The sequence below is a fragment of the Aphidius gifuensis genome, linkage group LG6 (assembly GCF_014905175.1).
Source record: "Aphidius gifuensis isolate YNYX2018 linkage group LG6, ASM1490517v1, whole genome shotgun sequence".
Lineage (NCBI taxonomy): Eukaryota > Metazoa > Arthropoda > Insecta > Hymenoptera > Braconidae > Aphidius > Aphidius gifuensis.
In genome coordinates this window covers 10,812,110-10,837,937 of record NC_057793.1, presented here as the reverse complement: position 1 = coordinate 10,837,937, position 25,828 = coordinate 10,812,110, and the positions used below count along the sequence as shown (strand labels likewise).

The 25,828-nt window shown below is 28.6% G+C and overlaps 2 protein-coding genes across 2 annotated transcripts; both read left to right on the top strand.

Moving 5' to 3' along the window:
- The first annotated feature begins 8,135 nt into the window (after nucleotides 1–8,135).
- LOC122859457 lies at nucleotides 8,136–9,061 on the top strand. Its single transcript, XM_044163059.1, has 2 exons — nucleotides 8,136–8,643; nucleotides 8,739–9,061. The coding sequence occupies exons 1-2, from the start codon at nucleotides 8,187–8,189 to the stop codon at nucleotides 8,897–8,899; spliced, it is 618 nt and encodes a 205-aa protein (XP_044018994.1). The 5' UTR covers nucleotides 8,136–8,186; the 3' UTR covers nucleotides 8,900–9,061.
- Nucleotides 9,062–11,253: 2,192 nt separating this feature from the next.
- LOC122859456 lies at nucleotides 11,254–11,835 on the top strand. The gene is made up of 2 exons (XM_044163058.1): nucleotides 11,254–11,392; nucleotides 11,483–11,835. Exons 1-2 carry the CDS (start codon nucleotides 11,262–11,264, stop codon nucleotides 11,778–11,780), a joined length of 429 nt encoding a protein of 142 aa, XP_044018993.1. The 5' UTR covers nucleotides 11,254–11,261; the 3' UTR covers nucleotides 11,781–11,835.
- The last annotated feature ends 13,993 nt before the right edge of the window (nucleotides 11,836–25,828 follow it).

The following is a 25,828-nucleotide window of genomic DNA, read 5'->3' as shown; positions in this document are numbered from 1 at the left end:
TTTGCAAAATTTTTAGAAAATATTTCCGTGGGGGATGTGTGTGCTTGCACTCAGAGAAGGATAAGTTAACAGTTAACATACCAATATGTTTACATTAAACATACAAAAGTTTAATGTTAAGATATATATATTAACAATAAACATAGATATCTTAACTGTTAACATACGTATGTTTATAGTTAACATACGTATCTTTACGCGGCCAAATATTTTGATGCGCCAGTCTACTTCTTGTCATCTTTTTTTTTTGACATTATATTGTGATACTATTCTAATTGTAATATAATATAATATGTACTCGTGTTGTCATAAATTTATTTAAATTTAGTTTTTTTGTAAATTCATTCTTAATTTTACATTCAATTTTCATATTTACATACGTAAATGTCTTCAACTATCAGCCTAACCTTCAAATTGTGTCAATTACAGATATCTTAATAGTTAACATACGCATATTAACTTTTAAGATACGTATGTTTAATGTTAATATATATATCTTTGATGTAAACTTATCAGCCACCACCCATTTTAACATGGCATATGTTAACATTAAACAGGATATGTTAACTGTTAACATATCCTTCTCTGTGTGTGTCCTTTTTTTTTTATTCTCCCTTAGCTACATATCAAGGGACTCGGTAGAGTCTCCAGTAAGTTTTTTCCAGCGCGAGATGACTTACCGAGTAATAGTATAAATAGGTTGCATGGGTATGACGTCACGAATTTTTAATTGGTCAATAACTTATTTATTATTAAATATAAATCAAAACTAAAATTACTTTCCTTATTAATATCAATATTTCCCTATCCAACGAGCCTAGTCTCAAATTCTTCTGATGTATAGTTAAATAGATATGATAACCCGTAAAAGCCAGGTACAAGATTTTATTAAAAAATAAATATTTTTGTTAAAATTGCCCGATTCTGCATTTTTCTCTTTCTCGCGTTCACAATTTCTATCTCTTCTTCGCCTCGAATCCACTACTTACACATACATGTAGAACACGCATGCGTATTAGCAGCTGTGCATACGGGATAGCTCGGCGCGTATTTGATTGTTTTAAATAATTTTTTATAAATTTGTTCCTTTAAAAAGTAAACAAAAGTAGTGAAATAACATCAAAACAAAAATTGTTATTTTTTATATGCAAAAGTAACTCATTTTTTCCCTTTTTAATAAACAAAATATGTGAAATAAAAATATAAATAAAAAAAATTAGGTTATTCTTTTAAAATCACAAAATCAAATTTACAAACTATCGTAAAATATAACCACCTGATTTTTTTATTTATATTTTTATTTCACATATTTTGTTTATTAAAAAGGGAAAAAATGAGTTACTTTTGCATATAAAAATTAACAATTTTTGTTTTGATGTTATAAGTATATATATACATGTTTTAATTTTCGATTTATTTATATGCAAAAAGATTTGTTATTTCTTGTTATTTCTTGTATAATTAATATCGTTATTATTTCTTCATTCACGGTTAAATTAAAATATGTAGTAGAATTGTACAGGTGCGTGAACCTGGCCTGCATAAGTCCTAGAAAAATTATCTAGAATATACTGATTAAAAGCGTCTCAATTAATCAGCCAACGTTCTGCTCTTTAAAATAAAATAAAAATTATTCAAAAATATTGATTGTTAAAGGCACCATGCAATCAAACATTTTTATTAACAATTGCATGGTACCTCCAAAAATCAATATTTTTAAATAATTTATTTTTTATTTTAAAGAGTAGAACGTGAGCTAGAGCAGAATGTGTACCTTAATAATTAAAGCAGATATTCAATTGTTAATTAACGTTTTGGAGTAAATAATTTTTTTTTTTTTGTTGTTATTTTGAGGTACTAATTCCGAGTTTAGTGGGACGAATTAGTACAAATTATTCTGCGTCTGTAGCAATTTTTTTTTTCCCCTGAGTCATCTAGAAAAAAAATCGATTCTTAACCCTTTCTTCACCCTTTAATTTTGAGGTACAAATGAAAACAATTGCGGTGCAAAATGGTACAAACTAAGACGCTTCTAATGAGTATTTTAGAATCTAGATAATTTTTCTAGGACTTATGCAGGCCAGGTTCACGCACCTAAATTCGGAAAAAATTTTTGTTCACTTAAGCTACAAATCAATATCAATAAGAATAAATAAATTTTTTACTATCCGTACTCGAGAAACACTAGTTTCTGACACTGAATTTAGTTGGGAAAGAACTCGTTTGGAACATAGTTGAAATAACTTTTTTATTTCTTGCATTATTTCAACACGAAATAATGCGGGAAACTTACCCCCTCCAAAAAAAAATATCGTTGTATGCGTAAACACTAAACTGTGGAGCTATCATCGAGCATGCGCCGTATGATTTTTGTGTTTTTGTGTATATGTATGTGTATGTATCTTTATACATCTACGCATTAAATCAGTCCAGCAGCTGATTGTCTAAATTTTTTTTGATTTATCAGTGTTAAAAATTTGTTATAAAAAAAAGTAATAATTAAACAATTAAAACAATATTTTCGAAATTAATTAAAAAATAAATTAATTGAAATAAAAAAAAAAAAAATGAAAGTTGTCAGACTTGAAAATAACAGTGATTTTTGTTTGACATTTTATTTTTTTTTCATATCTGAGGTTAATCTTATTTTGCAATAACAAAAATGATTGTGAACATGACTAATGAATATAGTTAGATGTATAATAATAGATTGATTATCAAAATTGAAATTATTTAAAGTTGATTTGTCTTTTTTATGTGATAACTTCCCGAGTAGAAATTCAGGTCAGGTTTGGATCAAGCCCTGATCAGGCTTGCCTGATTTCAAATCCAATCTGGATCCAGATACTGGATCCGAACCTGATCAGGATGTAACGCTTTTTCGTAAGGTTCGGATCCAGAATGGATCAGGATACCTGATCAGGCTGTAGTAAAGATACATGATCCATAATGGATCCAGCTACTGAATCCGAACCTGATCAGGATGTAACGCTTTTTCGTAAGGTTCGGATCCAGAATGGATCAAGATACCTGATCAAGCTGTGGTGAAGATACATGATCCATAATGGATCTAGATTCCGGATCGAAACTGGATCAGGATGCATGATTTATTCAAAAATAAAAAAAAAAATTACTAATTTGAAATTTATTTTTTTTTTAATTTGAAAACGAACGCTTAACAGAATACGGATAAAACTTTGTTATTACAAACTGACCTAACTGCTAATTTACCTAACTAATTATTGGTATGACCGGGGTTCGAAGCCTTCGACACGGGATTACAACGCTAGTACTTGACACGCTCGGCCATTGAGGCATTCAATAATTCGTACTAACTCTTTGTCCTCATAGGTTCTACAAATTGCCTGGTCAGGATAGCATCAGGCCATCTCTATTTTATCCTTAATAGGGATAGCCTGATCCATTCTGGAACAAGACTGGATCAAGAAAAAATTATTTGAAAAAAAAATAAATTCAATATTCCTTTCTTGATCCAGTCTTGATCCAGAATGGATCAGGCTATCCCTATTATGGATAAAATACAGATAGCCTGATGCTGTCCTGATCAGGCAATTTGTAAAATTTGAAGAAATAAATTCGATACTTGTATCTTTATCCATTTTGGATCCAGCTAGCCTTACTCTATCCTTAATAGGGATAGCTTGATCCATTCTGGATCAAATCTTGATTAAGAAAAAATTATTTGAAAAAAAAATAAATTCAATAATTTTTTCTTGATCGAGATTTGATCCAGAATGGATCAGGCTACTCTATTAAGGATAAAATAGAGATAGCCTGATGCTATCCTGACCAGGCATTTCGTAAAATTCAAAGACGCAAATTTGATACTTTTTTCTTTATCCATTTTGGACCCAGCTAGCCTTACTCCGTCCTTAATAGGGATAGCCTGATCCATTCTGGATCAAGACTGAATCAAGGAAAAAATATTAAAAAAACAAAATAAATTGAATATTTTTACTTTGATCAAGTTCTCATCCAGAATGGATCAGGCTACACATCGTCGCATGAAAGGATAAAGGGCGTAAGTGCCAAAAACGTCAATTTTAAAGGAAGAAGGGCGTAAGTGCAAATTTATTAATTTTTGGGTTTTTCATCTAATTTTAAGGCTTTAAAAAAAAAAAAGGAAAAAGGGCGTAACAACCTTTTATAAAGGATGAAAGGCGTATGTCCAGGGACTTACGCCTTTTTTCCATTATCAAAATCATTTTTGATAGAAGATGAAGGGCGTATGTCCAAGGATTTACGCCTTTTTTCCGTTATCAAAATAATTTTTGATAAAAGATGAAGGGCGTATTTCCAATTTTATTTTTAATTTATTCAAAGGTAGTGTTTTTATAAATTATTGATTATTTATTCATAATTATCAATAAATAAATGATCAGTCTAAGTACACTGCCTTTGAATAAATTGAAAATAAAATTGGAAATACGCCCTTCATCTTTTATCAAAAATTATTTTGATAACGGAAAAAAGGCGTAAGTCCCTGGACATACGCCCTTTATCCTTTATAAAAGGTTGGTACGCCCTTTTTCCTTTTTTTTTTTTAAAGCCTTAAAATTCGATGAAAAACCCAAAAATTAATAAATTTGCACTTACGCCCTTTTTCCTTTAATAAAAAAAAAATTTTCAAAAATGGCACTTACGCCCTTCATCCTTTAATGCGACGACATATTTTTTATTAGCGTAACTCGAGTACTAATAGTAAAAAATAGTATGTTTCACTCGGGCCAATGTTGTTGTTTCTGGCGTGATTATGCATTATCGCTCGACACACGCTCGAGACGTTGGTGAGATGGTAAAATTTCGATGTCAAGTTAATGGGTAGCCATTAACGCGACATCGAAATTTTACCATCTCACCAACGTCTCGCACATGCATCTCGCCCAACGCATAATCGTGCCAAAAACACCAACACCCTCGTAAAACAATATACTATTAGCTGTCACAGAATGCATTTATTTTATAAAAAAAATTGTTCTGTGAAAGTTAAAATTAATAATAATCAACATAAAATAAAAATAATAAATAAATAAAATTAAAAAGAATGAAATAAATTATTGATTTAAAAAAGTACTTGATTGAATATTTCAATCGTCAGAGGTATCGAATAAAAATATCAAAAAGTAAAAAAATTAATTTAAAAAGGAAACAATAATTTATTTCTTTAAAAAATTCGTGGATGATGATATTAACTTGTAGTTGAAGTGTAACACCCAAATAAATAAATTAATAATAAAAACAAAACATAAATTTGCAATTGATGTCCCTAAAAGCCTCAATTTTAGATGAGCTGTTAATTTGTTTATCATAACTTTAATAATCAAAAGAAGTGAAATATAAAAAAAATAGCAAAATTTTGAAGTATAAAGTTTAATAATTTGCTGGATAAAAAAAAAAAAAAAAATTAGGGGCTTTTTTACGATAACGCTTCTTTTTTTGATTATTAAAGTTATGATAAAAAAAAAAACAGCTCATCTAAAACTGAGGCTTTCAGGGACATCAATTATTGTAAATATATGTTTTGTTTTTATTATTAATTTATTTATTTGGGTGTTACAACAAGTTAATATCATTATCCACGAATTTTTTAAAGAAATAAATTATTGTTAATTTATTGATGTTAATTATTAATAACTCATTACTTGTAGTAGTTGAATTCAATAAATGGAATATATCATATTATCATTCAATTTTTCTTTATTTGATTGTGTCTCACTCTATATGCAGGGTCAACTTTTCTTTTAATTCCAATCAAATATTTTTCATTATTTTGTTTTTTGTTCCACGTAAACAAAAAAAAATCAACTGGCCTGTTAAAAAAATAATAATATATCGAATTTATTGATTAAAATAAAAATATTTGGATATTAATAATCTACTTGATGTATTTATAGTTTACAAAAATTTGAATTTTCAAATTTATTTCATGAATTAACACAAGGATATTGTAATTCTGAAACTCAGCAGCTATATACAGTTATCTAAAATTAGAAAAAAATAAATTAAGTATAAAGGGATAACCCAGATAACTCTTATCAGTATCATAATAAATTTCACGGAATTCCCCAAATCTGAATACCCAAATGAGTTTACATATATATACAAGCATTGACTGACAAGGGTCATGGCAACTGATATGAAGTGATATGAAGCCAATACACTAAGCACACGCAACTTAAGCGATAATCTTTCATTCACGTAATTGTATATTTATTATTTATCTCTAAATATTTATCAAGTATTTGTACTTGATTTTGACTGACTTGTTTTAGTGTATCATTAAGTTGCGCTAACTTATTATTAAAGTCTTTATTTTCCAATAGTGATGATAGTAATTTTTTGTCAGACAATGTATTTGCATCAAACAAAATTCGGTACTTTTCTTTTTCTTTAGCCAAATAATTTTTCAAGTCATGATTATGAATCTGTAAAGATCTCAGTTCCTGATTCATTCCTTTCATTTTTTGTAAATCAGTTACTCTAAATTTTTCTAATTCCATATATTTATGATTTGATTTATTATCATCTTCTCTAGTTTTTATTATTTTTTTTCTTGAGTTTTATACAAGTTTAGACTGTGTTTATGATTTCCTAATGATAGTTTAGTGAACAAGTAAGAATGATATCTGGTGATATTGTCTTGTTGTTTTTTTATCAGCCAATTGAGTTGTGTGTAAAGTCTTTTTCATAATTTTCAAGCTCTAATATGCATTGCATACAGTCAGATGAGTTTCCAGATCAATATTATATTTATCAACTTTTAATATAGATGATACAACCGTAAGAGTTGTTAAGTCACTCTGACTTTGGAGTACATTTGATGAATCAATTGCGTATCAATATTATTTGACGATACATTTGGTTGATCTGCTGGAATAGTTGAAATTGTGGAATTCATCATTTCAACATTAACTTATTATTGAACTAGAACACCATATTTTTTTAATTAAAACCTGAGAGGGAAGCCACTGGTGTAATCAAATGTACATCGAAAAAAAAACTTCAATAACCTCTTGTAACCATATACCGAGGTGATTTAAAGAAAATTGTGTAATAATTGCAATCTCTTGTTCTCTTGTAATTTTCTCTGATCAACAATAATCTTGATGAATCTCATGTAATCAGCAATAATTTAACGGCGTAAATTCATAATCTACGTCGATTTTCTGTAATCTTGATATGAATAAATTATGGTTTTAAAATCTTATTATATCTCCTTATCTGCACGCACTTATTCGTTGATTTTTTATTTGTTTTTTTCTACATTTTGCCCTGGCGGAAGACTAAGTCGTTATTTTTACACCACTATATAGCAGTCTAGACGCGGTTCAATAACATAATAAAAATACGATATCACAATTATTATAGAGCTTCAATTCGAATATTAATAAATAAATAAGATAAAGATATAAATAAAATTATTTATACTATTTAAACACGTTAATAAATACTAAAATAGATTTTATCATGCGATCAATTCAATAATTGCTTGATTTTAGAGTTGAATGTTTTGAAGTTATAAAAAAGTATAATTGATTCAATTATTCTCAGTTTTTGTAAACAACAGTTATTTATTTTTTCTCATTTCAATGAACAAAATATGTAAATTAAAAAATTTGAATAAAAAACATTAGTTGGTTATAGCTTACGATAGTTTGTAAATTTGATGTTGTAATTTTCAATCAAAAAACCATCTTATTTTTTTCATTTATATTTTGTTTATTAAAAAGGGAAAAAATAAGTCACTTTTGTATAAAACGGAGATACTTAACTATACATAGCCTATACATATCTTATACACATTTCAATTTTAAGCTATTTGAATTTACTAATTTAAGCATTACAATGTAACAACCTGTATAAACATGGATCCACATAATCAGCCTTCAATAAGCTGTGTGGCTATTGTATCTAAATAAAAATAAATATGAAATGAAATAAAAATGATGACGATTTTCTTTTAATTATTATTATTTAATTATTGCGCATTGATGCTTAATTTTTCTTGTTAATCGTCGATTATATGTAATATTTTTTAATAAAAATTCATTAGATATCGATAAAAAAAAATTATTTTTTAAAATTTACTCAATTAAATATTGAGCTCAACCCGTGGCAACAGTGTAACTTTTATTTTGTCAGTGTGCCTCCCTGCTCGTTGACAGATGTGCTGTTGTATTTACTATTTAGTGACATTGACGATTGTTAATGCCAAAAAACCAAACATGGAAAATTGTAGTGAACAAATAGACATTGAAAAAAAGAAGAAATATACTTGGAAAGGAAGATATGTTTCCGAAAAAGTTTATAATAATAGAGTGAGGATGAGTAAAGCCTCAAAAAAAATAAAGAGACAAACTGATGAAAAAGAAGAGTCAAGTGTTGTGCAAGGTAATCGCATTGTCAATTTCAAGGTTATGATGGACCATATGATTTGTGGATTTTGCAAAGAAAAATTATCGTTGGAATTTATGGAAAAAGAGCACACTATTGGATTGGCATCAATATTATCAATACGTTGTAATGCATGTCTGAAATTAAATCCAGTACCAACAAGTAATGTTCGTACGAGTCAATTGTCAAAACGTCCTCGATATGATATTAATGTACAAAGTGCACTTGGTAACTATCATCAATCCAATTTTATATATATATAAAATTAAGTATAAAATAAATTTTAAGGTTTTTTGTATGTTAATATTTTTTATATTTTATAGGTGCTTTGCATGCTGGATTAGAATACAGTCAGCTAGAAAATTTATTTGCTGTTCTCGATATCCCTGCTCCAACAGCTATGAGTTTCAAGGAACATGAAAGTCTAGTAGGAAAAGCAATTGAACAAGTTGCTAAATACTCATGTGATCAAGCAGCACTATGAGAGCGATAATTATAACAATGAAAAATGTAGAAAAGTTAAAAACTTTGTTGTAAGTTTTTTTTTATCATGACTTTTGAACAGCTACTGCTGTATAAAAATCTGATAAACTTAAAAAATCAGATAGAATATTAAAAAGTGTACTTGAGTTTTTGAAAAATAATATAAAAATAATTTCCAAAAACTAATATAGGAAAAAATAGTTATAAACAATATATATATTTCTGAATATTATATTTGTTGGGGACCGAAATATATTTTGTAACTGTTAAAAAATTAAATTTGTATTTTATTATTTTAATCCTTGTGTAATCTCTGATTGTGAAGCTTTCATTTAGTTTTAAAATACCAATTTATTTGAAAAAATAATATAATTGAATTTCTACTTGTTTTTTTTATTTTTTACCGCATCAAATATTTTATATATAAATTATATTATTACTCAATTGTTTTGTTTTTTCTATGCAAAACATATGAAGGGCAAATAAAATTTTTATCAATAGTAATGACAATAGAAAAAAAATTTTAATACAACGTTGAAAGGAAAATTACTTCATGTAAGTAATTATTGTGATATCAAGTTATTATAATGTTATTATTTTTTTTTTATCAATACTGCAATAATATTTACTTGGTATAAATATCAAGAAAGTATTTTATTGAAGGCGATAAATAAAAGAAAAAATTTGCAATTTTACGAGACGAAAAATAAAATAAAAACAGTCAGTAATGATAAAAATAATATTTCTTTTTTTGATGGTTTTAACCATATATAAAAATAGTAAAGCCTTGGCTGATGATATTGAAAGAGCTGATGAATTTATTAATTTTTTTGATGTCTACAATAATGAAATAAACATTGTTGCTAAAAAATTAATTAAAAGAGAAAACTTAAAAAGGACACAGTTAAGAAAGCTTTATGGAAGATTAGCGTCAAAAAAATTTCATATAGTGGTAAAGATAACTTCTGTAAAGAAAGCTTGTGTCCGTAAAGTGTCTAGTTTTGTGGAGTTTATAAAAAAAGTATCACTAACCAGTCAAATGGAATTTACTCTGAAAAAAATGCAAAATGTTCTTGATGATTATATATATTTTTTCGAATTAATGGAATTTCGGAAGGAAATGGATGAAAAAAAAATACAAGTCACACTTACTAAAAATAGCACTGACAATCTCTTTCGTAAGGTAAAAATTGAGGATGAATTAAAAAATATTCATAAAATCATTATGGAATCAGATCTATTGGATAACATAACGGAATCAATAAAAAGTGTTAGTAGTATCACAAATTATAATTTTAAAAAAAAATTAGTTCATATGATGTAAACAACTATATTTAATCACGATTTTAAGTGTAGGTTAATAAAAAAAAATTATGTGGCATTCAAGGATCACCACAAGAAACAATTTACAATTTTTATATTATTTTTTTATCTCTTGAATTATTAGCTATAACAAAAAAGATAAATGGCAATGCAATTTACAAAATAATAGAACCAGGTAATGTAAATCAACTAAAATTAATGTGTTTAATAAAATTAACGTGTTAATGAACTTCTTTTTAGACAATGGATTTGAAGAAGAATTGACCGATAGTATTGCTCAATCTAAAGAAAGAATTAAAGAATATTCAACTAAATTTTTATCAATACTTGAACAATTGCCGAAAAATTATCGTAACTGTGATCCATTTGATAAAGATAAACACAAACGAGGTAAAATATATTATTTATATATTAATTAAAGGATTAAATTATGACTTTTTAATTTTTTATAAAATGACAGATGTAACATATACAGAAATGTCTGGTCTCTATCAACGTATTGATGATGAATCTTCAAATTCATTGGCTGTTAATACAGTCAGTTTGTTACCATCTTTAAGTAATGTAACAGAAAATAGGTGATATATATATATGTATTTTTTTTCTTTATTTCTTTAAATATTTCAATTTTTCTATTAATCAGCCATATTCATTTTTTTTAAAAAAAGGGTTGTTGTTGGTGCAAGAATTATTGTACAAAATAATATACTTCATCTTCAAGTAAGTGATGCAAAAATTGATAAAAACTATAAAATTGCAAAAGATGAACCAAATCATTGGATAAAAATAGAAGATATACATATTGATGTAAAAGAATCACGTTTGAATAATAATACAGGTAAATTACACGAATTCGAGGATTATATTGCTTGGAAAGAAAATTCAACTGGATTTAATTTTGATGAAATATTAGTTGAGTATGGACGTGTTGTTATTGGTATGATTATTTTTAATTTGTTTTTTTTTTTTTCGTAATTTAATAATAACAGTCAAATATTAATTTTGATTATTTAAATATTTTGATAGGTCTCAAATTTGGAATGAGTAACATCGAAGAAGAAGAAAATACAAATAGAATACAAATTGAAGTACAATCGATGGAATATGATTATCAAACTGGCCAATTGGTAAAAGATAGTGAAAAATGGGATCGTCCGAATAGTGAACATCCGTTAGTTTATTTAAAATATATTAAAAATATAATTTAATTTTATAAAATAATAATTATAATATAAATAATCGATTGTTTTTTAATATTTAGTATATTTCTTGAAACTGGAACAAAAGTTTCAACAACGACAAATGAGAAAACAATTGTTGATTCAAATACTAATCAATGGGGTCATTTAAAAGTGAGTTATGATAGATCTGATGCAGGACAAACAACTGTACCATTGTTTGATGCTCAAACAATTGAATCAATTGATAAATCTCCATCTGGTGGTATAGGATTTCATCATCGATCATCGAATGATGAATATTCTGGCTTTTTTGCTCTTACTGGTTATTCCATTGATTATTATCAATTTTTAAAAGAAACAAATAATAATTTAAATTAAGAAAATATATTTAGTCATAACAACGTGTAATATATCATTTAAAATATTGAACTTATATATACCTATATATTATTTGTTTTATTTTGTTCTCTTATAATATATATATTATATATATTGTAACGAGATTTGGCAGATCTCGCGCTCCCGAAAATAATTAGAGGTCTGGTCTGAGGGGTTTTATCGACTAAGACGCTAATTAATACCACCGGTTTGTGAGTGGCCTCGGTAGTGACATCCATTTTCGCCTGAATGTCAGTGTTGACTTGGTAGACATCCACCACGAGTGGATAATCCGGATTCCTACCCTGGCTACGACAGATTCGTATCCCCTACTTCGACACTCCCACCGGAGAGTCGCATCGAGGTGTGCGCACAGATGGTCGTATGGAGTGGGTCAAACGGGAGTGGGGATAGAGAGTCCATAAAACTGGTGATCGCTGGCATCTCACTGCCAGTCGTCGGCCGGCTCTCGGAGCTTAAGGTAGGCAGCTTTAGCCTTCGGGAATTCTAACGATCCCTCTCTACTTTTTTTCCCTTTTTTCTTCTGATTTGCGTGGAATTGGAAGCGCAATAACGAAATTTCACGCAAGTCAGAAGAAGAAAGGGAAAAAAAAGTAGAGAGGGATCGTTAGAGGTGGGGATACCCGCAGGCTCCCGCAAGTGAAAGAACGCACCTATTCTCGAATTCATACGAGTCGACTCGTTCACACGGATCGAGGTCCGTGAACGGATCTCACATCTCTACTCAAGGCAAGATCCGTCCACGGACCTCGATCCGTGTGAACGAGTCGACTCGTATTCATTCGAGAATAGCCCCCCTGGCTGATGGCACCGGGACTGGTGACAGTCCGTGGTTGGCTTCTGATGAAGCTAGCCGACTCCTTGGTGGAATTGGCTGGTGGCTTGGTGATGTCGACATGCTCCTATGGAGGAGCTAGTTGATATCATTGGTGAAGCTGGCATGACTCCTTGGTGGAGTTAGCCGACTTAGACGATGACGTCGATTGGGTCCTAGGCTGGAACTAGTTGATGTCACTGATGAGTCCAACCAAGCTCCCGATGCGTGGTGCATGCTCTCGGGGGTGATTTACGATGTCGCTACGCTGTATAGGTAGGACGTTGTATATCACTCGCTCTCTCGCTCTAGTGTGGTTACTTACTGTCAGGGTAACCTATAATCGAGTAGCCAGATGCATAGAGTGGTCCGGCGTAAGACCAGCGTGGCTGCGGATGGACTTTATGTTCGGCTACTTGGTGCACTAGAGTGAGTAGACAATAGGAGGATATTTGGTAAAGCCGGTGAGGTACGAATATCCTCGTTCTCGTATTGACTCAGGTTGTGCGAGTGAGTTAAACCAAAGTTAATGATCACGGTAATAACCGCCGCCGCGGGGTGAGGTTATTACGCTCCCGGCCAATATTAAAATTCATATACATTTTAGTAGTGGTGCCAGAGTGACGTTTTGGAACTAATATGGTGGACCGCGCCCCTCTACCATTTTCTTACTGAACTAGTCGCTACCGAAATGGCCGTCGGCGGCCATTGCTCCCGAAACCTACCCCACGGTCCGTTGGTTGCCGTTATACACCAGCTGGCTCCCTCCTGGCGGTAAGAGAGGAGGATGGTGAGAAATCCTCGTTGATCCCATAGTAACTGAGGCTTCTACTTTATCGGTGGAAAAATCAGTTACAATATATAAAACGAAAAAAAATGTATACATAACAATGCGTAATAAAATAATAACAATTAAGAAAATTAATATTGTAGCAAGGTTTTGCGTTTTTTTATAAACAAAATATAAAATTTGATAGAATCAATGACTAACCTATACAACTAATTAATTATAACTCTCTAAAAAAACGAGATTCAATCAGATTTTTTTTTTTTTCGAATGTCTGGGAAAATTTTTATAAAATTCTCATTAGAAGCAATTCTCATTAGATTTGTTCTAATTTGTATTACAATAATTGTTTTGATTGTCACCTTAAAAGTAAATGGTTGACAAAGGGTTGACAGTCATAGTTTTTCTGACAAATGCTAATATATTAATAAAATCAGAATGTACCTCAATAATAATAACAAAGTATTGCAAATTTAAATTTAGAGTTAACAATATATACATATATATATGTCTGTTTGAATTATTATTAAAGTACGAATTCTGCTATATTGTCAATACAAATAAGCTCATGTGTTTCTCTTCAAGAAGAACTGTTATATTCAATCTATAAATTTAATTATAACAAAAAAAAGTTATTCGTTGTAGTCGAGATTGTAGTCAGTCTAGTCAGTCGTGTACTAGACTACATTGGTTGCATTTTTTTTTAAACTTGAATATGTTTTTTAAATTTTTATAAGTATTATAATCTCAGTTCCTATATATGTAAATTAACTCTGACGAGAGCACATGTGAGAATCGTTCAATAACAACTAACGTAAAATAATGATAAATGAGCTATTAAAGAATGAATTATAACAGACTAATAATTCGATGACGACTGATATCTTCGAATCAGTTGTATATATTAATTCAAAAAAATCAATTTATTGAAAAAAAAAAAAACAATATTTATAAATTGAACTGGCAGACTGTTGGAAATCAAATATGTGGCTCACAGAATCTGGCAGACTGTTGAAAGCTGAATATTTGGCTGGCAGAATCAGATTATTTATTAATACATATCATGTAAATGTAAAAAAATAATTGATAAAACTGAAGAAACACATGTTGAAGCTGATGTACAAAATCTACACAGAGCAGTTGTTCAATTTGCTGGAACATTCGATAACCGGGTAATAAATTATTTTTATTTACAAAAAAAAGTAATAAAAACAAAACATAAATTTAAAATTAATGTCGCCAAAAAGCCTCAACTTTTAAATACCTGTCTATTCATCATACCTTTAATAATCAAAAGACGTAAAATATCCAAAAGAATGTCAAAATTTTGAAGTATAAAGTTGAATAATTTGCTGGATAAAAAAAAATTTTAAAAAAAATTAGGCGCTGCAGTTTTTATTATTTATTATATTATTATTATACCATGTATCGAAATAATAGCGCCTAATTTTTTTTTAAATTTTTTTTTTTTTTTTACGCAATTCACAATTGAGACTACCGGAGATATTAATCAGGAATTTATTCGGATTTTCTATTTCGTATGTAAACTCTTATTTCTGGTTCTTTTATTGATTTTTCTATTTTTTTTTTGTTGGTTTTTTTTAAGCGAAAATTCCGGAAAAAATCCGGAGATATTATGAAAATAGTCTGGAGATTACTCTGTAAATATCTCTGGAAGTCTCAATTACGTCGAAATCCGGAGAGAATCGGGAGAGATTTTTTCCACCAGGGTTGTTTAAATAGATAAAGGGCTATTGACAATTAATTGGTAAGCAACATCTATTTCTTAGCCATTTTTCCTATAGCTTTCAATTTGTTTGAATAAATAAAAAGCTATATTGTCAAGTTGCTAAGAAAAGGATGTAGCTCGCTACTTATTTTCTTTAGCCAAATTAATTCTTCAAAAATTAATTGGTAAGCAACTTCCTTCCTAAGCCATTTTTCTCATAGCTTTCAGTTTGTTTAAATAATTATTAATTTAACAACTTAAAAGCTATAACAAAAAAGCCTAACGAAAGGATTTCGCTTACCAATTAATTTTTGATGAATTAATTTAGACAAAGAAATTAACTACTGTAAAAAATTTTTCTATCGTTTGTGTAATTTTAATGAATAATTATTGAATAGTTAAAAGAAAACAAATGAATAAATAACATATAATCAAAATAAATGAATTGTTATGATTATCTACTTGAAACATAAATTTATAGGTGGAGGGAGTAAAATTTTGGAGTGGGAGGAAAATGTCCTGATTTGGCTTTTTCGAGATATGGTAACCCTACATGTAGATATACCGAAGCACACGAACAAGACCGAGTCTTACCGGTAACACCCGAAAATCAAATTGTTGTGCAGCACGGTAATATTTGCCTTGAAACTGGACAATATTTATTGAGCAGCCGAACAAATATTATTAAGCAACACAACAAATATTATTGGATGGTAAAAATTGTTGTGCAGCTAAATAAAATTTGTTCAACGATACAATAAAATTTGTTGTAGCACAACAAATTTTGTTTAACGGTAGAACAATTTTCGTTGCAGCACAACAAAAAGCGACAGGATAGGATTTCGCCTCTAGTTTGTTGTGCTCTCACAACAATTTTTGAGGTTTTTTTTTCTCAGTGATACTATATATGTACGCTTTGAATAAAAGGAAAAAGAAACAAATTCTGCTATACCATCAATGATAAATAACTAACACATAAATAGTAGTGATGATGAACAAATGATTGAATCTTATTATTTATTATTTTTTTATATATATATACAATATTTTATATAACAAGAAAAATATTATCTTTACTATTTATGTATTTAAAATAACTTTTTTTATGATCATTGTATTATTTTGTAAATAAATTAGCAATAGAATGTTGTTAATAATTGAAAATAATATTATCTTTTATCAATGTCAATGAAATAATGATAAAAAAATTCCAAAAACTAGACATAATTTTTATATTTATTTAAATATTTTGACAGGTTTTAATAACATTTTTGATACAATATTTCAAACTTGAATATATAAAACAAAAGAAAAAATATGTTATTGTATTTCGATTGTTAAGATAATTTTTTCTATTCTTTATCCAAAACGTAAATATACCAAAATGCATTTAAAACTTTTTTCACAATGTTTACAATCAATTCTTTTTCCTGATCTTAATTTACAATACATGACTTCATGTGTTGGCTCATTAATATGAACATAAGTAGATTCAGAAATTCCCCAAGCTTTATTACTTTCAACGATACCAGTGTTATTAAATAAAAATAAATCTTCAACTTTAGAATTTAAAAATGCACCATTATCAATATTTTTAATATTATTCTGTGATATGTCTAACTTATTACATTTAACACCATAAAAAGTATTTTTTTTAATCACTTCTAGTTTATTGTAGCTCAAATTAAAATTTTGAAAATTTTCATTACCAATTATCATCATTGCACCATCATCAATATAATTAATTTCATTGTTATTCAATACAAGGTCAATTAGATTTTTAAGATTATCAAATATATTTACTGATATAAATTTTAATTTGTTGAAAGATAAATTTATTAATTTAAGATTATTTAGTAAATCAAATGTACCAACATTTATTGTCTTAAGTGATGTCTCAATTATTATTAAACTTTCAATTTGTAATAAACAATTAAATGAATTTTTTTCTAAACTATGAATTAAACCTTTTTCATAACGAATATCAATGATTGATTTTGGTATTATTTTTGAATATAAATTTTGACAAATACCGATTGAATTATTACCAATAATTTCAAGAGTTTTTAAATTTTTAAGCTGCATTATAACTTGACTAATATACACGTTATTTAATTCATACGGTTTAATTTTAAGATACTTTAATGATGGTAAAAAACTGAATAAATTCTTTTTAATTAACATTAGTCCAACATTTAATTCTAAATTTTCTAGCTTTGTTAAACCCTCAAATGATTCAGGATAAAGATCAAGTCCATACTTGTCATTGTCTTTATAAATTATCAATGTTTTTAATTGATTTTTTAAAGATGATTGTTTAAATGCATGTTTACTAATTGACTGAATGTCATTGGCATTTATTTCAACTTTGTCAATCACAGACCATGGAAGAATATCAAATATATAGTCTGTAACATCTGTACTTGATTTAACAGATAATATAGAATTATGTTTTTTACATATTTCAATCATCCATTCTTTATTTTCACATGTTGTTTCAATTTCAAAATTACTTACAGCCCATGCTGAAGGATTTCTTTCTAGTTTATCATTATTATAAACATATAAAATTTCAAGATTTAAATTTTTAAATGAATTATTTTCAATTGTAATTATATTGTTGTTTGATAAATCCAACACATAACATCTAACTCCAAAAAATGTATTTTCTTTTATATGAATTAATGAATTATAACTCAAATCAAGTAGTGATAATATTTGATGATTAAATGCTTTGTCATCAATAAATTGAATTTTATTTTTTTTCAGTAGAAGCATATTCAAATTTTTTAATGGTTCAAATACATTCTGATTAATATGTGTTATTTGATTTGATGTCATTGTCAATTCGTAGACATTTTCAAGTCCATCAAATGCTTGGTTTTCAATTATTTCAAGGCTGCTATTACTTATATCAAGAACTTCAAGTTGATTTAAACAAGAAAATACCATTGGTTCTAAAATTTTAAATGTACCCATTGCATAGCGAAGATTTTTGATATCAATAGTTTTATTTTTACATGTTTCATGACAAATATCAATTGTACTATGATAAATAATTGAAAAACTATGTAATGTTAATATATTTGTTAATAATTCACATGAAAACATGCTGTAAAAAATCCGAGATTGTGTTGTTGAAATTTTAAGTAGTTTTAAAGATTTTAAATGATGAAAAGGAGATGTCTTGAAAAATATTGGTTTAGTGTTAAGTTTTAAGACTTTTAAATTTGGCAAACCAGCAAATGAATCTTTATTGATAGTAAACATTTCTTGTGTAGATGTAATTATTAATATTTTTATTTTTAAATTATAAAATGCATTATTATCAATTGATATTATATTATAGTCGTTTATATGAAGCATCATTGGTTGCCATAGATCAATGACAAGTGATTTTACTGACGTCAATGATATTGAGTCAGAATTTTTACAAATTTTGAAATAATCATATTTACTCAAGTAACATGTGTCTGTTGAATTTTTTGTACTTATTGGATTGATAGTCTTGGTTGTTATTTGATGAATGCTTTTTTTACTTTCAATAGAGCCAATTGCAAAATCAGAAATTTGATAATTAAAATAAATCATTGTCGTATAATAATCAATACCCCAATTTCCAATATTAATATCAAAGAATTGATTTTTATAAAAATAAATTGTATCAATGTGAGATTTATTAAATGCTCCATCAACAACAGCAACAATTTCACTTTGTGTAAAATCAATAACGCTACATTTAATATTTTGAAAAATACCTTCTCCAATAATTTCCAATGAATTGTAACTCAAATTCAATAATGATAATTTATTATTATCAATTTTAAATGCTCCATTATCAATTTTATCTATTGAATTATTACTTAAATCAATAATATCCAAACTTTTAATATTAAATACATTTGAAGGTATGTAAGTTAGATTAACATTTGATATTAATGATACTGTTTTCAATTTTTTTAAAACACCAAATGTACCAGGTGCAATAAAAGTCAAATAACTCTCAGCAATTGTAAGATGTTGAAGATTTTTCAAACACATTAATGATTGACGAGATAGTATTTCCATTGAACTACCAGTATATTGAAGTTGTAATACTTTGACAGGATTATTTTCATTTATTAAATTACAAATATCAATATCTTCGTGATTTAAAAATTCTAGTTTTTGTAAATTCAAATGTTTTTTTAAAATATCATTGAAATGTTGTCTTGTTGTATTGGCTATTTGTATTTTTAAATATTTTAAATTATCTAGACCATGAAAAGTATCTGGGTCTATTAAAACTGAGGCTGAATTAATTTCCAAATTTTCTAATTTTTTAAAATTTGAAAAAACACGTGGTTCAATATGCAGATCTACATCAGCCAAATTAAGTTGTAAAATTTTAATTGTTGAAGATGATGATATATTTTCAAATGCATTATTTTGTAAGACGTTAACTTTTTTATTTGTCACTTCAATTTTATCTGGATATGTTTTAACAATTGAATCTTTTTCCTGAAACGCTGTCCAATTACCTGACTCACAACTTTTGTAGGATCCCGTAATAGTTGTGTAACAATAAGTTGTCTTTGAAAAAACAAATGATGTATGTATTATTAATATTAAATTAATTAATATACCCAGAATAATAATATTATTCATCGTGGATATATATTTTCAAATCACTGATTGAGTGTAAACTGACTAACGAGATATGATTTTTATTTTTCACCTCTTCTTATATATGCAAATAATCACATCTAAAAAGACATTCATTTTATCTTAATATTTTTTATTATCAGCTACTTTAAGCTGAGATTAAATATATATATGGAAATGTACCGTGATTAATTTTTTATTATATATTTAAACAAAGTCATAATTTTTTTCGGCACATGTCGCTTTATATATGATATTTATTATATATAAGTATATTTGTTTCATTTTTTTTATCTCTCACACAGTCACAATAAAAATATAAAATTAATACTAATTTGACTAATTTTAATTTTTTCATACTCGTGATATAATAAGCCTTGTGTTTTTGGTTAAAATAAAAATCAACAGATGCATTTATGATTAAAATTTCATAAGAATAACAACAATACATGGCAATACTAGAATGAAAAAAATTATTTGACCAATTGAAAATGTAATTTTTGTTCAATTACTTGACAGCTAATAAGTAATTACTACCCTGGTGGAAAAAATATCCCGCCACATCCCGCCAATATCCCGTAATTGACCCATTGGCGGGTTATGTATCCCGTCAATATCCCGCAACAACATATTGGCGGGTTATAAATCCCGCCAGAAAATTTTGGTGGGTTATTTATCCCGCCGACATCCCGACACAAAATATTTTCAGATTATGTATCCCGCCAGCAACCCGCCAATATGCCATCACAAAACACTCTGAAAACACTGGTATATGTATACCCTGGTAGAAATATTTATCTGCCATTATTCCCGCTTTCTCCGCATTACGTTGAAATTGGCGGGATATGTAACCCACCAAGAAAGAATTGGCGGTGACCATATATTGTGGCGGGATACATAACCCGCCAATGGGTCAATTAATTACCAATGGTCAAGTAATGTAACCCGCCAATGGGTCAAGTAATTACGGGATATGCCGGGATATTTTTTCCACCAGGGCAGCTAAAAACTTAATTTTTTTTTGCATTTCAGTGATTTTTTCAACATCAAATTACGTAAATTTATTTCTAAATGAATGACGCAGCTATTTTATTTTTTGTAATGTAAATATTTTTAATGAAAATCAAAATAATCAGACAATTTTATTTTATTTTATTTATTATTTTTTTTTTAAATTTAAAAAATAGATTAATTAAAAACATGCGTAAAAAATTATCAAGTTAATTTTGACCTATGTTATATTATATTAATCGTATATTTTACAAAAAATATAATTCATGCGGTTTATTTTTTATATACATATATTTGTCATCCCAGGTAGGAGTAAACGATTGTGCCAGGCCTGGCACAAGCTTGTGCACAAGGCTCACATGCTTGTGTCTAGCTTGTGCTACAAGCTTGTGCCAAGGTTGTTAAGTGATTGGAAATGTGCCTATGTTACAAGCTTGATGACAAGCCTTGTGCCAAGGCTCGTGTCCCAGCCTCGTGTCAAGACTCGTATTCCAGCCTTGTGCCTCGGGCTTGACTCAAGCTTCCAAAAACAATTTAAAAAAAATATAAATAAATTATTATGGTTAATCTATTATTATTGTTAATTTAATAATTCCGACATTGTTATTTTTAATTCAGACAATTCTATTAAACGATAATAATTAAACGAAAAACTAGGGACGCGACGCGGGATCGATCCGGGGCCTCTCACGTGGAAGTCCAATGCACTATCATGTCGACCATCGGGGTATTGATAAAAGTGGTCGTCAAAATTTTTTATATAAATAAATTCTATTGAGACTAAACACACAGTCCTCGCGAATGCCTCACACAATAGTCAAAGCCTGATAATTTTTATTTGAAATTTATATTAAATTTATATCTCTAATTACTATAATTTTTTTTTTTTAATTAAATATATGCATAAGTCAAGTCTCGTGTCGGGCTTGGTGAAACAATGGGCACCAGCTTGAAACAAGGCTGTATTACGAGGCTAGTGTGAGGGCGGAAAAAATCAAGGGAACAGTCTTGTGTCGAGCCTGGATTAACAAGTCTTGTGCAATGACTAAAAATACAAGCTTGACACGAGCTTGAAATTTTTAACCTTGTGTGAGGCTTGGAAATAACAATCGACACAGGCTTGGTACAAGCCTAGATTAACAAGTCTTGTGCAATGACTGTAAATACAGGCTTGATACGAGCTTGGAACTTTTAACCTTGTGTAAGGCTTGGAATTAACGATTGTCACAGGCTTGGTACAAGCCTAGATGAACAAGTCTTGTGCAATGGTTGGAAAAATTCTCTGTGCCAAGCTAGGCACATTCTAGTCCACCAAGGCTAGGAAACACAAGCTTGTAACAAGCCTGGCACGACCGTTCACCCTTGTGGGATCCTACTTGGGATATAGTCATAATTTATTTTGATTTATTTAATTTACAAATATAAAATAAATAATGTTATCAGATGTTTGTAGTTTTTTATGTTTTTTCTTCCGACAAATTAAAGATATTAAAATTTATTTTTTAATTCAAAATTCATTACAGTTCAAGTCAAAATCATAAACAATTAAATAAAAAATAATTATATTATTTTTTTCATCTCAATCCCGATGGACTAGAATTATAATCAATACATTTCGATTGACAATTTTCACAGGCTCTAATTCTAAAACCACTATACAATAATTTATTAATAAAAGAAGATGGTTTTTTAATATAAATCCTTATATAAAAAGAAGAATGAAGCCTCTCTTCGAGCTATTTGATTGGCTGTTTATAATAATTCATTTATTTTTGTTTAATTATTTCCTATTTTATTTTGTTTATCCGTTGCTATGTGTACCCGTTGTTATTTTATTTTTGTTTACATGTCATGTTTTGTCAACGATGTAAGAAAGTAGTAAATAATTTTTTTTTGTTTATTGTGAAATTAGCTGGAATAGAGTGATTTTTTAATTTTTTTTTTTTATTTTCTATTTTCTCAATTGGTCAAATTAAATTTATTTCTTAAAGATCTTTATTTAGTATTTTACACAACGAAAAAAAAAAAAAAACAAAATTTTTTTCTACAAAAAATAATCAAGTGTTCGAAATTGTCACTGTACTATGTAGTTGTAAGTATATTCATTTAGATATGACACTAAAAATTCAAGAAAGAAATATATATTTTTGACGAATGTAATTAAGTCTAAACTATTAAAAAATTTGAACTTGACCCAACCAGGTTTTTCCTGAATAAGATTTTAGTATTTAAGACATATATGTTACATCAGGTGGGGTCAAGTTTAAATTTTTTTTTTTTTTACGTAAAGTAGTCCGTATGAGGCTTGGAAAACTCGAAGCAATACGTATTGGGCTCAGAAAATACAAAGCAATACGTATGTGGCCGAAAAAAATTAAAGCAATACGTATGAGGCTTAGAAAATCCAAAGCAATATGTATGAGGCTTGAAAAAATCAAAGCAATACGTATGGGGCTTAGAAAATACAAAGCAATAGGTATAATGGGGCTGGAAGAAATTAAAGCAATAAGTACATATGGAGCTCAAAAAATCCAAAGCAATACGTATAAGGCTGGAAAAAAATTAAAGCAATACGTATGAGGCTCTGAAAATCCAAAGCAACACGTATGGAGCCAAAAGAAACCTAAAGCAATACGTATCGGGATGGAAAAAATTAAAGTAGTACGTATGGGATGGTAAAATAATGAAGCAATACGTTTGGAGCTGAAAAAAAAATTAAAGCAATACGTATGAGACTCAGAAAATCTAAAGCAACACGTATGGGGCTAAAAGAAACCTAAAGCAATACGTATCGGGATGGAAAAAATTAAAGTAGTACGTAGAAAACTTGAAGCAATACGTATTGGGCTCGAAAAAATCAAAGCAACACGTATGGGCCTGAAAAAAATAAAAGCAATACGTATGGAGCTGGAAAAAATTGAAGCTATACGTATGAGCCTCAGAAAATCCGAAGCTATACGTATGAGGCTTGAAAGAATTAAAGCAATACGTATGGAGCTGAAAAAAATTAAAGCAATACGTATGGGGCTCGAAAAAAGTTAGAGCAATACGTATGTAGCTAGAAAAAATCAAAGCAATACTTATGAGGCTCAGAAAATCCAAACCAACACGTATGGGGCCAAAAGAAACCTAAAGCAATACGTATGGGGATGGAAAAAATTAAAGTAGTACGTATGAGGCTTAGAAAAACTCGGAGCAATACGTATTGGGCTCAAAAAAAACAAAGCAACACGTATGGGCCTGAAAAAAATAAAAGCAATACGTATGGAGCTGGAAAAAATTGAAGCTATACGTATGAGGCTCAGAAAATCCAAAGCAATATGTATGAGGCTTGCAAAAATTAAAGCAATACGTATGGGGCTTAGAAAATACAAAGCAACACGTATGGGGCTAAAAGAAACCTAAAGCAATACGTATCGGGATGGAAAAAATTAAAGTAGTACGTATGAGGCTTAGAAAACTTGAAGCAATACGTATTGGGCTCAAAAAAAATCAAAGCAACACGTATGGGCCTGAAAAGAATAAAAGCAATACGTATGGAGCTGAAAAAAAATGAAGCAATACGTATGGGGCTCGAAAAAAATTAGAGCAATACGTATGTAACTAGAAAAAATTAAAGCAATACTTATGGGGTTGAAAAAAATTAAAGCAATACGTATGGGGCTACAAAAAAATTAAAGCAATACGTATGGGGTGGAAGAAAATCAAAGCAATACATATGAGGCTTACAAAATAATTATTTCTTATTGTTTCCTAAGTTAATCACACTCTAATAAGTTTACGGTGCTCCGCAATACAAGTAAATTTTATCTATCTATTTTAAATAGCCTCATACGTATTGCTTTATTGAAAAAAAAAAAAACCTAATAAAATTATTTCACGCTATGAAATATTAATACAAAATAATTATTTCTTATTGTTTTCTAAGTAAATCAACATTCTATGAAATTCAGTGACCAAAAAACCTAGGCCTCCAGAGACCCCTCATTCACTCCTGCCTGTATTTAGCTATCATCAGTAGTTGAATTCACGAGGTAATAGGGTTTTCTGTGAATTCTCTCAATTCATTTAAATATTAACGAATTAAACAAATTATCTGTATCATTATTTTTAGTATTATTTTGACTATAATTTTTGGTTAAAAAAAAACTCACGGAAAAAACCGCGCGAAGCGCGGGTATGCCCTAGTAATTGTAAATTCAGGAACAGGCCAAGTTTCATTAACTTCAATAATATTCGTATTATTTAATAAAAAGATATCTTGAAATTGCGTATTTTCAAATGCCCGATTTCCAATAAAACTGACTACATTTAAATGTGTCTTTGCCAATATAATTGTAATTCATTATATCTCAAATTAAATAAATACAAATTTTCATTACCTGGCGAAAGGACATATATTTGATACTACTAACTAGTATTAAATATACATAGCAAATTTAAATTAATATTGAAGGACCTCTAATTATGATATAAACTAATAAATAACATGATAAAATTTCAATATCGATATTATCAGGATTCAACTATTGGTATTGTTCAATTACAACAATACGCCGGAGATGTTTACACATAATAAGCCCGCGAGTCTAGATGGCTCACAATTTATTTTTTTTTTGTTCTTGATTCGCTCTTGGTTTGCTATTGATTTGCTTTTGATTCCAGTGGTAAGTTTTCATCAATTACCGTTATGGATGCCCAGGAAAAAAACGCGTAGATCTACGTATATCAAATTAGATCCACTTAGATCTTATTAGATATAATTAAATATAATTAGATCCGAAAGTAGCAAGATCTACTTATATATAATTAGATCTCATTAGATCTAAGTAGATATAATCAGATCTAATCATGTCGAAAATGCGGCACGATATATGCTTAATATAAGTAGATCTATTGAGATCTAACTAGATCTAAGTAGATATAATCAGATCTAATCATATCGAAAATGCGGCGAGAATCGAGATCGAATTATATACAGAGTGTCCCATTTTAATTTATCAATGGATTTTTTTCGAAAAATAAAGCTTAAATTGTAAAAT

What these genes read in the sequence shown, in the direction of transcription:
- LOC122859457 (XM_044163059.1), top strand. Translation starts at nt 8,187, where the DNA reads ATGTGCTGTTGTATTTACTATTTAGTGACATTGACGATTGTTAATGCC. An exon ending in TAATGTACAAAGTGCACTTG is followed by an intron (nt 8,644 to 8,738) that starts GTAACTATCATC and finishes TATATTTTATAG; the next exon opens with GTGCTTTGCATGCTGGATTA.
- LOC122859456 (XM_044163058.1), top strand. Translation starts at nt 11,262, where the DNA reads ATGAGTAACATCGAAGAAGAAGAAAATACAAATAGAATACAAATTGAA. An exon ending in CGTCCGAATAGTGAACATCC is followed by an intron (nt 11,393 to 11,482) that starts GTTAGTTTATTT and finishes TTTAATATTTAG; the next exon opens with TATATTTCTTGAAACTGGAA.